Genomic DNA, 15,356 nt, shown 5'->3' with positions numbered 1-15,356 from the left:
TAAATAAGTTAATCGACATTTTCATCTTTTTGACGAATTTACATGAAACCATAATTATTGCATAACGTAGCGGTCACCACGCCCCATGTGCCAAAGAAAACAAATTGGTAACCGTACGAAAAAAAAAACAAGTTATTTATGTTTTTAATTTATGGACACAGGTAACTGACCGAAATTTAAGGTTCTGAATTAGAAATCATGGATCGACAAGCGCAACAGAGTATGTCCAACCATGGTAGATAGGCGATCTTGTATAAGTCGTTTCTTTGCCTCGTTGGAAATCTATGGGGATGGCCTAATACGTCTTGAATCAAACGTGCTGCGACTGAAATGATGACGATGATAATAAATTGGCGAAAACACAACATACCATAGAGTTTTTTCTCTGCTACAGTCATATTAAAAAAGTTCTATTTTCAACATTTATTGATTGTATGACAATTTAAACAGATTTGTCTAACTAGCGACGTCAAAGAACAACCCAGGAGAAACTTTTTGAAAACTTTAGATAGAGCCTCTTTATAGTAAAAAAATTAAGGGTAATTAAAGTGATCACACACTTCGTTAATTTAATTATTTTCTATAAAATTGGACTGTTCTGGCTTTCCTCTCATAACGAATACAAGTGGTCCTTATAAAAGATTGTAAGTGGATGATATACGATAAATATAAATCGTTTATTTTATAAATTTATAATTAAACAATAGTTTTATTTTGGAATCGCTAAATTAAGGTTCGCAAATTAACGTGTGTAGAGAAAAATAAAAAGTGTTAAAAACAACAATAAAATATACATTAAAAGATTAATCATAATTCATATATTTTTATTCGACTTTAGATTATTCCACATTATTTCCTTAGTTATTTTAGCTTCAACAATTCGTTTCCACTGTAATAACATTCAGTAAACATTTTAAGTATTATGTTTTAATATCTGTAGATGTACAATGATGAAATAACTAACAGTAAAATATAAAAAACAAAATTATCGTTTTAATTTGTTTAAATTATTAATACATCTTATTAGTGAGTTGGTCAAATTAGCGGTCTTGCAAAATAAATTAAAAAGACGCCATTTCCAATAAACTATACTGGAACACAAGATAAAACCTTTCATTATATTACAGCAACATCTCAATGTTGATAATATGATTACATAATATACAAATAATTCGCCTTAAAACATGTACACTAGTAACGTTAAACGTTTGTTTTTATCTAACTAATAAATTTCAATGATTAAAGAAAACGTATTATAAAAACTTAAAAATAATATATTTTAATACAATATGTGAGTGAATAATTAAAAATTCATAATAAAAATATACATTTCAAATTAAGGTTAATTTTAGGTTTCACATGTTGTAGAAACTAAAAAAAAAACATGGACATGTAAGTTTTGCAGTCTTTTTAGATTATAAATTACTGAAAGTAAGGTCCTATCTTTAATTTCTACCAACTGTAAAGGAAACAGTTATGCGAAATTGACTCTTAATTTCACGTTAAGTAATACGGGTTTCGATTTGAGATTTTATTTTACATTTGCTACGTTGTTCCTCCAACAAAGTATTGTATACTTTATTCATGTATGTAATGTACAGAAAAGCTTATCTACTTAGATATCAGTTTATCAATAATGCCCCACAAACAATATTCTACGCACCGGCATCACAGTATAGTAGAACAAAGATTTAAATTAAACTCTAATCCTGATAAATAGTAATCTACTCTCAACAATGAATGTCATAAGTACTTTACATGTATAATCTATTAATAGGCTTTAAAATTTTATTATGAAAACAATAAGAGTACTTGTGCATAACTTTTTGTTTTGTTAGGACCTATGGCTGTCCCGATTTATAATTTCACCACTTACTAAAAAAAAGTTTAAGTTAATTACGTTGAGATATGTATAGTTCCATTCAGATTAAGCCCTTTATATTTTTAAGTTTTTAGACTCTGTAGTTACTAGTCCACAATAAAGAACGAGTTTTAGCATAAGAAATATTTTTATTGATCTAAACATAACATGACATATTATAAATACGAAGATATTTTAATCCTAATACAGATTTTGTAAAACCTGCAATTTGTCATTTCATGCAAAAAAATCAGACGATTACTATTGTCTACACAATCTGTTGCAAATGCCTCATCACAGATTTTTGATAAAACTTTAATACTTCTGGGGTAAGCCTAAATACTATTCTTGACAGGTAGTTCCTTCTATGGCGTCGGAGACGTTTATACTGAATATCCTGTAATTGACTTCATTAGGATCTAAGGATTTGTAAACGAAACGTGGCAGCTTATCACTTAAAACCCAAAGTGTATCTTCAGCATCGATCTGCAAAATAATGTAAAAGTCATTAAAGTTTAATCTAAAGGATACTACGAGAATTCCAAAAGTATTTTACGCAGGAAGTTAATGTTATCAATTTCTTATCGAAATAGTGCTTTTATTTTTCTAGCTAATCTATAGATTCGAGAAAAATCGAATAACATGAAGATTTAGACACTGCACACGAAGTGCCTGTTAAAATTTTCGAGCAATGTTAATTGGTTCTACAGATTTGCATTAGGAATTTAAAAACAACGAAGGGTTCAAAGTCAAACGGTATGTTCTGATTACTTCTTATTACTTTAAATTCTTTATTCAATTCCAATTTCGGAATCATCAGCAAAAGTAGAACTGCAAATAAACATTTAGTTTTTTTATACTTAAATTTTACTGTTTATTCTTTAGAGTTAATCCTCAAAATATAAATATTTTGGCTACAACAATCATAATACTTTTAATATTATTTATTTACTCTATATCATTACCAACAGAACATAAAAAGAAATCATTCGTAATAGGTAACAATTGTGTGTATAGAACCGAATTGTTGTTAAATGCGACTTTTTCCAGGCAACTACAGGTTGAACTTGATAAATAGTAATTTGTCTAGTTATATATATATTATTAGAAAAGTAGCAAGTTCATTAAAAAGTTTCTTACCTTCAAGTCATTAGGGAATTCCAATCGCTCAGTGTCGTTAAATAGAAGTGGGTTGTTTTCTGGTGTGTATGGCTTGTTTGAATTCCAACAACCTACTCCGTCACGATTAACCTACATTAAACAAATACAGTTCTTATAACACCTATGTAGTATAATTATACTTCGTTACATTTATACGATACTATTTATACTATGACAGACAGATGATGAATTTTATAAATAATTGGCCTTAGAAATTGCAAGTATTGCTTTCATATTATTGAAAATTGGTTGTTTTTGTCCTTGCTGGGGTAGACGGTTTAGCTGGATGTAAACATTATTGTATTACGATATCAAAACCGCCCTAGCTGGCTAAATTATTGGGTTCCCGTTACTGTACCGTTTTGTCGTTTTTAGAGTATAATGCCATCGAAACCGGTGTGCCACGTCTTAGGAATGCACAGTGCCCCACTTCGATAGAAAAAACCCAGGAAATGAGAGTATAACCGCTGCCTATATTGCCGCGCATAAGTATGAACGACACAGCGGTTTCAGAAGCACTATAAATCACATAGTTCCACTAATTTTCTTCAAAAATTATAGAGAAATTTAAAGAAGTGGCATGGTTTATTTTTTAAAAGGTACGCTACAATAATTTGAAATTATTACATACACAAATTCGTTATTACATGATTCAGTGTCAGTTAAAACATAACCACATAAATTAAGTTAAAACAAAACATATAAATATAAAATTTTCAGTCATTGTCATGTTACACTTACATGTTTCAACGTTTTTTGTTTTACAATTGCCTAGTTATGTTTCAGTACAGTTTATATAAAATTCAGTTCTAAAATTCGCCAAATCGAGACGTAAATAGGAATACTCGACATAAAAAGAAGAAAGAGCTCACGTTCACACCATACTAAAGATAGATGCGATAGAATGTGCATTTTTGGACATATCTTTGAATACGTTATACACTTAAAAGAAGACTCCAAAAGTCATTTAAATTATGTGTCATTAGTTGGCAATGAAATTAACATTAATAACTTTCTTCTTTTTCAGCCGGACGCTCACTGCAAGGTAAATGTCTTCCCCAAAGATCGCCATGATGACCGATAATTTTATTAATGATTTATAATTTTTATTTCTTTAAATCTCCAGAATCGTCAGCGATATAGTGGAGGCAATGCATATTCATAAATAGATGTAAATCTATTAATATAATATAGATTGTGGTAAAGGTCCTTCTTGCATATAAATATATTACATCTACAGATGAGAAAAAAATATGGGTTTTCGAGTGAATAAACTATTATATTCAAATCATACAAGATGTTTCTGGTCAATATTATGATTATGACGCTATAACTTAGAACTATATTTATTAAGAGTATATATTAAAACGAGAATCTAGTTTAAATCGTGGTCATAAATCATCAGAGTTCGTTTATTAATTACCGGTTGTATGAAATCGTAACAAAAAAATGATAGACAATAAACAATTACGACAAAAATAAATTGATTCTCAGAAATGTGGCCGCTTCAAATGATAATAGACCGTGTATAAAAAAGCTATTACAAAGCTATAAAATAGTGAACTCATCACATATGTGGTCACAAAAAGTTATTAAAGTTTTTTGTGCCTATTTCTTTATTTTTAGTAGTAAGTGGGAATCGTTACGAAAAATATTGTTCTTGATTCCTTATAACATAACAAGCATTTTATACGTGCACAGTCAAATGAGTAACTGATTTTATTGAATATGATTTTTGTATGAATGCACGCACTACTTGTGTTAACACGTGAGTAAAAAGGAAAAAAATATGACAGAAATGACACATTTACTGTTTCTAAAACTTTTATATTTAAAATTGAATTTCCGACTTTTTTGAATACAATATTGCTCATGCGTATTTTATTATATAGCATATAACATTTGGTTAGGTTTAAGTTTTTGAATAATCGCCACATCTGGTTTTTTATTTTGCCAAATTGGAACCTAATTATTTGTGTGAATTAACTGGTTTTTTAATTTACTTAATTATTGCAAGCTTTTCTCTTTCTCTACTAAAATGTTTATAAATGGCATCTATCTATATATCCTGTAGAATCGATTGAAGACACAAAAATAAATTAAGCGTCTTATATTTATTGACGTTGTCGTGAAAAGTACAAAAATTAAATTCGCAATGAAGAAATCATTTAAAAAAAAATAACTAATCACTGGTACCGCTAAAAGAAATATAAGTATTATTTATAATAATCACGTTATTACGGATGTGTCAAAGTTTTGAATCAATACTTAATGTACAAAAAATCACATAAAGTATTTGTAAATGTTTACCCAATGGTTAGAGTGCGCTCGAATATTGAGTCTGGAAAAAATATTTACCTGTGTATAGAACAGCACGTGATTTTTCTCATCATAGAAGCTTGCGGATGCTTGAGTGTTCTCACCTCTGTCGCCTAATAACTGTAAAACGGAAAAGTATGTTAATAAATCTTTAACTATCTTCATTTCTGTTTTTAAACATGACAGATTTATATTAAATTCACAAGAAAACATTTTTAACAAGTTTTTATTTTTAATCAACAATATTTTCTTCTTCGTAATCAACAACTTTTTGCCATGTAGTATATAAATTTTCAATGCCGAAGCAGTAAAAATCAATCGGTTTTTCTGTAAAATATATTGACAGGAACAACAATACTTTTCAGTCCCTCTAATATATATTATACATTATCATGATTATTATTTCAGCTATATAGCGTTCACTGCTGGTCCTCTCCTATAGACCCAATAAAACCTGTAGGGGGCGGCTTGCATCCAACCTTCCAATTTACTTGGTAAAATCATCTGTCCACCTCGTGGGTAAGCGCCCTACGCTGAGCTTGCCGATCTGTGTTCTCCACTCTAGGACATTAAGCCTACAGAGGCTATTTTGCGCGCTATGTGACTTTCCCACTGCCACGTCTACTCTATTCCCAATCCACTAGGATATGTCAGTGACTTGCGCTTATACACTGATATTATTTCTGAATCGATCTCGTAGAAAATAAATACGTTATTCTAGTACATATATGACAAAAATTTGAATTATTTGTTCAGCGATTACACTTTTTATTTACACAACTTATATAACTATTTATATTGCTTAGAAAACTTCTCATGTTTTATAATTCTGTCAATGTTCTTCAAGATTTTTTATATTTATTTCTCTTATTTCATGGTCAATACCAAAGTTCATGAGTCATTTCTGTTGTAATAAGTCATTCTGATCAGTTGACATAACTTGTTCATCTTTAAAAATAACCAGTAGTCAACAGAAAGAAATATTTTGCTCTCAGACAATATAGTTTCAATTTGTCACCGATTAATATAAATATTGTCACATAAACAAAAATTATTATGCATAATAAATTACAAGGACACATGAGAATAACATAATTACTAGTGCTTATATTGAATTACATATAACATATTTATTGTAGATATAGTGACATTATTTGTTTTCTTTAATAAAAGCTATTCGTAAAAAGGATTGTAAGTATATATTGACTTTAGTTTGGTTGTTATCCTTAGTGAATATAAGAATAATTTTAATCGGGAGGAAATCAGATTAAATAAACTTTTTAGCATTAATTAATTTTTGTAAATAACATCTCAGATTGCCACTGCGCACGATCACAAAGGATTGCGCCATTTTTTACATCCGTGTCGCAATTAAAAAAATTGATTCATAGTACTCATTGTTTAAGTGATATTATTACGATCTAATCAGACTAAAAGTGGTAATATATTATGTTTCGTCAAATTTCCGCGTTTTAAAATAAAAATCTTTAAATAATCGTACACCGTTAAACACATACCTTAAAGTCATTGAACGCTTCTGATTTATCGATGAATGTATAATTTCGAAGAAGTTCGGTAGAAACGCAAAATTCTTTGGTACTGGAGAACGCATGGAAGAACATGGTGCGATATCTATAAAAAAGTATAAGTTATTTGATTTGCTTATTTAAAATTAATTACTGCCGCTTAAATTTTAATAATGTGACATGGTTTTAATATATCATCGTCGTATCAGCAGTTGCACCCTCCCTGTAAGGCATAAGCCTGCACCAAAGATTGCCACCATGATTCGTCTTCCGCGGCCCGCAAACCTACAAACTATAAAACTTTTACGATAACAATAATTTCAATAACAATCTATAGTTCGCTACGTATGTAACACCAAAAATTTTTTTTCCATGCATACTGGTGTCAAAATAAGTATAAGTATTTACTATATTCATACATGTTTACAATGCACATAAATATGTACATTGTAAACATGTAAAAATAATCTGAAAGTTCACAGGATCTGTTGCACTAAATATATATAACAATACAAACATCACCGCAAGCATAACGGATTTTTTACAATCAATTTCCGTGCACACTACGCTCGTTGAATGTTAAAAATCCAATACAATGCAACAAGTTCAAACAATCTATGGCCTTGGTTAAAAACCAACGTAATTTAATTTCAGGTCAATGTCAACCAACTTTTATTTGCGAAGAGTCAAATTTTTAAGGTTCAGTGAAAAAAGAACAGTTTATATTTCTCTTATATATATTTTTTAATTTTGTGGATAAAAACAATGAGGATTTTTATTCCAAAAAATAACACAGTAAGTTCAGGTAGATTTGTGTTAGAAACATTTTTTTTTAGAAATAGTTTATGGATAAATTATAGAAATGTTAGTGAGGATTTTAAAAAAATGTATCAAAACTCAGTACGCGGTTTCTTCCTGAACGGTTTGTGAGCCGTGACATAAAATAGTCTCTTTGTATTCAGCGTTTGTAGATTGTAACACGGTTGCATAGTTCAATATGCACAAAACACGTCAAGGTCTACTTTTACGTGACTAACTCACCCGTTCTCTCTGGGCTCCGACAGCGCTAATCCAAACACTCCGTCGGTCCAATGGAACTCCACTCCGCCAACTCTGTATGAGCCAGCCAACGGTTCGAAATGGAAATAGTGATGAGACACGCGCCACGAATCGTCTTGTTTCAGGCTGTATACTACGACGCCATAGGCACCCAAATCAGGCACATATGCGAAAGCGTTATCGCAAGTGTTCTTATCAACATCGACCACCTAAATACATGGGTTGATTAATTTTCATTACTTCATTTTAAGGTAGAAAATTAGTGCAATTTTATTTAAAATTATAAACATTTATTTTGGCTTTGTTTCTCTGGGTAAGTTACGGTTTCTTATAAAGGAAAGGCTCTTTTAAGATCTAAATGATATTCTGTTACATATAACAGTTCCACCCAATTATCTTTATGAAACGTGTTTAATGAACACTTTTCCCAGATACCAAAAAAAAATATTGCCAAAAATTTAATATAAAAACACTTACAACATTAGCAAAGAAAGAATCTTCCTTCATATCAGTAACTTTGAAGAAATATCTGTGAAGAAGTTGATCTGTGTTTAAGTCGAAAATTACTAATGACGGTCCTGCCACTTGATTTGGAGAACCTGTAAAACATATTTATATTTAAGATACAATTAATTTATTTTTAAGCATGATGTATCCCTGGTTTTCACTAAAGTTGTCGTAAAACCAATTACGCATCAAATGGTGCGTGTTTAATTATTTCTTTAACAATGATTAATGTTATACTGAAATCAGTGTCAAATGTAATTATTTCAACAACTTCCATGGAAATGGTAAACATTATTGACTGATCAGAAACAAATATAAATCAATATAAAATTTATATTCCGTAAATATATATATTTAATTTACATTTACTATAAAAGAATAGATCGATTTCGGTATTAAGAAAGCTAAAAGAAATTTCATTGTTTTCCTTCTTGAATTTTAAATGATTAAGACTAAAATGTACTCACCCAAAATATCTGCCAAACCCGAGTCCATAACCCATAGTCTGTCACAAGGATCTACAAAGATTCTAAACACTGAAATTATGGAATAGTTTGACGGAAGTGCTGACGCTGTGTCCGGCACTAAATTATCTTTCAATGATGGATATGGTTTCAAAGGCTGTTCCACAGGACCATCTACATCTATGTAGTTTAAGGAAGAGGCGACACCATTCTTCCACCTAGGTACAGTGACGAACAATTTGTTTTTCCAACGTCCTAATCCTAAGGGTAGGTTATGCGCAGGAATAAATTGGTTCTCCCGAATAGCCTTTTCTCTTTGGGCCGGTGATTCCCACACGTAATCTACTTCTTTCCATTCAAAACGTAATTTCGGTGTAGCAGCATCGCAAGTTGATAGCACCGTGAGGGCCGTGAGGAAGATAAGAGCATTCACCCGCATTATTATATCTAAATAAAAATAAAAAATGTTTAGTACAAAAATATTAAATACAAAGTTAAAAAAGTGTTTAGACATATCGCTATTGTTCCGATATCGAACAATAACATCATTAGACTTCTACTTAACAATCTTGGGTAGGTGTGATCTTTGTTCACGCAAACGGAACCGTACACTAAATAACTGGTACAAAAAATTACGCAATTATCCACTAATATAAAATATTAATTTATATATAAAAATAATCGGTAAGTTGCTGCTTTACAAGTAACGCTTTTAAAAATCAGTACTGTTAACTAACTGGTCGGCGGCTAATGCAAACAGATGTTTATTTTTGTAAGAAAAGTAGAAAATTAATAAATGGTAATATTTTATTTATTCCTTTCATCAGCCTTCGTTTGCTTAACGTGATACGTTGGGTAGTAATGACTTTGAATATTTTATTAGTTCGTATTAAATATATTATAATACTATTATAAACTGTTCTATTTATTCAATTTCCTGAAAACGTAGTTTTATAGCCTCTATAATGTAGGGTACTAAATGATTAATAGCATTATCCAACAACTTTGTAGTTATTAGTTTTCAAAGTGCAAATGTTGACTAATATTATCATTTATAGCAACATTTTATAAATGTTTATGAAACCTGCCAATAACGGAAAATATTAACTATTGAATTCATTGATAATATTACCTATCAGAATGGTTTTGCCTGCGTTTTCGCTGCAGGTGACGTATTAACGTAATGAGTTTCCAGAGCTTTCTTTATTTTAGAAGGCTACAGGAACAAACATTTAACATTTTCAATTTAATATAGTTCTTTGTCTTTTTACTGTAACGTTATTGTTGATGTAATTTGCTATAGTAAAAGGAATGACTTTGTAATAGCCTTTTTATTCGTATCTGTGATGTTGTCGTCAAAGGTCACCGTTACTTCGTGATCTTTAAGTAATGGGAGTTTCCTTTGTTTTGTCTTATTGTTATTTTTTATTATTAAAAAATTGTAAATAATACTAACATTAGTATATCATGAAAATCGATTTAATAAAATAAGCTTAAGATGATTATAAAATAAAAATGTACTATCTAATAAAAAAAACCACGCAAAAGTGTCTAAAATCATTTGTAATCAAATTATTAGACTTAATACCAATTATGAATATTGTCCGTATAAAGATCTAGCAGAAAAACATTAGATTACATGTATGTGTAATAATTTTTATATCATTTCCTTATATGTGTTTATTAATAATCATAACCATAAATTTTTCAGAAACATTATTTATTATTAAGAAAAATGTGCAGGACAGCTTGAGTCGTTTTGGAATTCACACATTTCATTAAAGACTTACAAATCAGTTATTCGTTATGATGTTATTAAATAATAAAAGTATTGTGAGATGGAGATAAAGAACTATAAAGAACAATAAAGATTACTCACGTTTTTGCGGATGATCTTATTATTGGGTAACGAGATGGTAAACCTTGTTTATCAGTTTCTATCTAGCACGTTATGCATTCGGATAGCTTGGGAACTGTTACGAGGTGCGTTACACAACCATTTTTAACGAGCCCCGCCAGTATATATTCGGTTTCATTATTATTTATTAGCAAGTCATACCATCTTTATATTTTTTTAGAATAATATGATTTATTTAAAATTTAGGACAACGTTACGTTTCATTACGACTTTTGAATCTGTTAATAATTAATAAATAATACATGTTTGGTAAATTATTTTTTCTTAGATTATTTTGTACGACACTGGCAATATAAATACATATTTATTTTAAAGACTGAAAAAATAGATATTTGTGCGGAAGTTGTAACATTTAGCTCATGAAACCTACAAGTTGCATCAGTGACAAATTATTAATTCAACATAAATGTATAGACCATGATCCGAAGTATCACAGGCTGTGCTTTATAAGGAAAATAAAAACTGGTACCTTCCTCTATACAGTGGAAAAACCGAACAAACACAATCGACGGAAGTGGAGATGTACTTTAAAGCGCAAAGTAAAAAAAAACTGTGAAATTTTTACAGGTGATAACATTTATTGCAGTGTGAACACGTAAAATATTTTTTTCTGTATATACGAAATATGTACAGGACACAGCATTTGATATGGCACGTTGGTTTTAATAGCCATATATAAGTACAAGTTGGTTTTACGTCTTGGCGATAACGCCAGCAAAATTTTAGTTAATGATCATGTAAAATGGTGAAAGATTTCCGATATCTGGCATTTTCACAAATCTTGTGTACATATATATATTTAAATCTATGGACATTCATTCTCTAATGTACACATTTTGTAATACACTACTTCTAGTTTTTATTATTAATTAGTCATTAGTGAGTTTTCACATTACATTACATTACTACAGACATAATTTTTCAGGCAATATAACTTTCATGAGTCTATGAACAAAGCAAAACTACCAAGCCATATTTATTCGCGAAAATATATATTTTTTTCAGTTTGGAAACTAGGTATCTTTATTCCAGGTAATAAACAGGTAATAATTTTATGTCAACGCCACACTCATATGGTAAACTATCACTGTACTATACACTGTACTATACTTGTCAGTATTAAAAAAACAGTAGTTTTAAGAAACATCCGGAAGCATTCCAGCAGTAAATTTTTTACACGCTGATATTTAATTGGTTATTTCATGGCTAAACAATTGCATGAAAAGGAAATACTATTTCATTAATTTTTATACTTTCTCACTCGCCACGGCGAGCAAGCGAGACACACGAATTAGGCTGTGTCCCTTATAGTAATACAGTGAAAATATTTTAATTAATACCTTCTATACAAAGACGGTCAAAACATAATGTTTATAACAACATATATACTATAAGTAAACATCTTAGTAAACTTTGGTTCGGAAATTGATTTTTAACGATTTATGATGTTCAAAGATACATTCCGAGAATATTTATTTTAAATCGAAAATATCTTTACATTTTATTATGTAAATGTGCTTCTTTCTATTTAATATTTATTTTTCTGTGTTTACAAGAATACAATTATTCCCGTAGTTTCAAAAGTAGTATATTATTATCATAAAACGATCCTAGTAACACATGTATTTTTAACATATTAAACAGTTAACTGATATTTATTGAAATTAAATTGTGCCCTACAGCAACATTTTAAACGTAGCGTGACACTTCCGTAATTAGTGTATTACGGCATTCTTTATCCAATTTTATAGTTAATCTGAAGAAGCTGAAGCTGAAGCTGTACTTGATGAATACTAATCCGTCGAAATTTACCTTAAAGTTCATGTCACTTTATAACTTTAACAATGTTAATTTACTCGAAGAATTTATAAAAAATATAAGGCGTCGACGGAAAACAAACTAGACATCCGATTCAAAGGTCGTTTAGTAGGCAAGAAGTGATAGAGTAGAATGTATCGAGTTATAAGTTTTTGCCGCTAGTTCCAAGGTCGGTAAGCGAATGCACCTAATGAATTTAAATGATCAGTAGTTTTAACAAATTAATTATTCGAAATTTTGCATTTGTTTTTACATTTCACCATCGTCATGTCATCTGGTATAAGTCCACTGCAAAGCACAGGTCGTGCCCACATTTATCTAAACCGAAAATCTAAATAAAAACTAATAAAAGTGGATTGTTATTATTTAATTATGGAAAAATGTTACTAATCGAATAATTTAAAGTAAAATAATGGTTTCTTAAGAATAAATATATTTTAAAAATACTCAGTATTTATATAGTTTCTTTTCGATACTTCATAAGTATCTTATATTTATAAAGCTCCAAAATTTTTTCTTCGTTTAAATTAACCTTTTTACTATTAACCGAGGATAAATAAATATACACGAGACTCGATACGTGTTACGGTTCTGTAAAACATTATTTTATATTAAATTTAAATGTAAAATTCCTAATAGTATTTTAGTATATAACACGTTAAACTTACGTGAGAGTCTAAATGAAGGATCAACACGAGGTCACCCCGCGACCGGTGGAACGAGACCGCAGAGCCAGACTAAACAAATTGACGTGTCAACTGTCTATATATTCACTACTAGTTCTACATACAATACGCATTGTACGTTTGAAAATCGGATGTCACTTAATTGACTCTATTCTCACAAATCGTTCTGGATTACCAACTTCAGGAATTGCTTCATCCAATTTATGACATATACGAATTAACAATTAGTCCCTATTAAAAACAAAATTTAAGAAGAGGAATATCTTTTGCCATAACAATTTTTGGTGTTACACTATTTTTCCTTTCGCGAATAGTAAAATAATTTCTCTGCTTCAGATATAGTTCACCATAATACATGTCTGAATTTATATATTATCAATCATTAATAAAAAAAATGTAATATTTAATACATAGTTTTAATAAAAGCATCGAACGATAGAATAAAAAGGCCGATTTTATTTTTTAAGGAGTATGATATTCAAATATCTTTCTTCGAATTGCACAGACTATTCAAAACGGAGCCTCGTGTTCTGCGCCGTCCGCTGTAGTAAACTTTGTTCAATTGAGTTGATTTGTGAACGTATATTTTCTTTTAAATTCACAAAAGTTCAAGGATTGTTGTTAACTCTCTCTTAGAACCATTCATTGAAGTTAAGTCGGGTGAACTCGTTGGCCACAGCATATCCTAAAAGCGAGTACGACGTATTTTCAACCCTTCCCGCATCATTATTCCCACAGTTACTCTGGCGATAGTTTTTGATGTTTCGGTCGAGAGTTCCGGGTTCTTGGAGACCAGTAACGGCAGTTTTGCTTGTGGCTCTTAAAAAATGCCACGTCGGCAAACGCGAGATGCTCACTCGATCACTGCACCATCGTGACTGAGAAATTTGCACGGTCAGTGATTCCAACCTGTGGCACTACCTTCTCCCGCATCGTTTATTATTTTTTGAAATAATCGAATTTTAATACATAGATCTGCCATAAGACAACCTGTATAAGCGATACTGTGTTCTGGGGCACTGAAGCACAGTATCTCGCTTTGGAACTATAGCTTAGGAAAAGAAATAAGTGTTAGCGAAATAGACGTTTCCAACACTTTTGAACGAATGTCTCATAGTTTTTTACGTTTTTCTAATTACTCTTTTAAGCTTTAAGAACATAATACTAAAACAACGGTAGTTAAAAAATGCGTGAATTAGAATTAAGCAGCTATAAAATAGTACACATACAACTTAGCACAAAAATTGACTGTTAATTAGAATTGTTGGGTGAAAACGTAAATTAAATGCTTTTCGTGTAACTGACCGCATCAACTTACTAACAACTAACTACCTATTATTACTACGTAAAATTTAAAGCTGTCGAAAGCGACGCTAAAATTCTACTCAAGTAATTGTCAAGCGAGTGACACATCCGTTTTTCATTCATACAATAAAACGACCTCAAATTGTTTCACAATCTCTGATTGCATATTTGCGTCGTTGAACATTGAAGGTCCCATCAGATGATTATTTCATAATAATTATTAAAGAACTTTATATTTTCTAAATGTTCGAGAGGGTGAATCCTGGCTCAATCGGTTGCTGTAATCTAGAACAGTACTACAGCCGAAATTTCTACTACGCAAGACAGCGTTTGTGCAGAGAGAAGTGGCACTAAAGATTCCATAAACATTATTAATACGAGAAAGATTGCGATTTTAATGGCAGTGGGCACAGCGCATCGAAGGACGTCCGTCTACCCGCGAAGTGGAAATTCGGAAGAGGAAAACACAGTATACAGGCCGTTTAAGACCGATCCTATTGGAAATAACCGAGAAACCTATGATCAGCTACGGAAATCGTCAGGCCAAAATGATAATAATTATGATGATGTGGGGCTATTGTAAATTTGATCTAATTTAATCCCGATAAGGTATCGTTTTCGCATCATCCGGGAAGACGACATACTTTGGATCTGGATTTGTACACCTGGATCGTACTGCGGATTCAAATTCTTGTCATTAACGGCAAAAGAAAAAAAATAACGTTAGAGCGC

General features: G+C 30.7%; 1 protein-coding gene across 1 annotated transcript; it reads right to left on the bottom strand.

The window, feature by feature from the left end:
- Nucleotides 1–1,984: 1,984 nt before the first annotated feature.
- On the bottom strand, nucleotides 1,985–13,397 carry LOC137930824 (dopaminechrome tautomerase-like). The gene is made up of 8 exons (XM_068774156.1): nucleotides 13,302–13,397; nucleotides 8,901–9,344; nucleotides 8,404–8,525; nucleotides 7,909–8,135; nucleotides 6,859–6,973; nucleotides 5,381–5,461; nucleotides 3,002–3,112; nucleotides 1,985–2,347 (listed from the first exon to the last, which is right to left on the bottom strand). The coding sequence occupies exons 2-8, from the start codon at nucleotides 9,334–9,336 to the stop codon at nucleotides 2,204–2,206; spliced, it is 1,236 nt and encodes a 411-aa protein (XP_068630257.1). The 5' UTR covers nucleotides 9,337–9,344; nucleotides 13,302–13,397; the 3' UTR covers nucleotides 1,985–2,203.
- Between the last annotated feature and the right edge of the window lie 1,959 nt (nucleotides 13,398–15,356).

The sequence above is a fragment of the Battus philenor genome, unplaced genomic scaffold (assembly GCF_028537555.1).
Source record: "Battus philenor isolate CCGP_79_NKW_IND1 unplaced genomic scaffold, ilBatPhil1.0.hap1 SCAF_7, whole genome shotgun sequence".
Lineage (NCBI taxonomy): Eukaryota > Metazoa > Arthropoda > Insecta > Lepidoptera > Papilionidae > Battus > Battus philenor.
The sequence above is the reverse complement of the archived record's forward strand: the minus strand, read 5'-3'. Positions and strand labels throughout refer to the sequence as shown.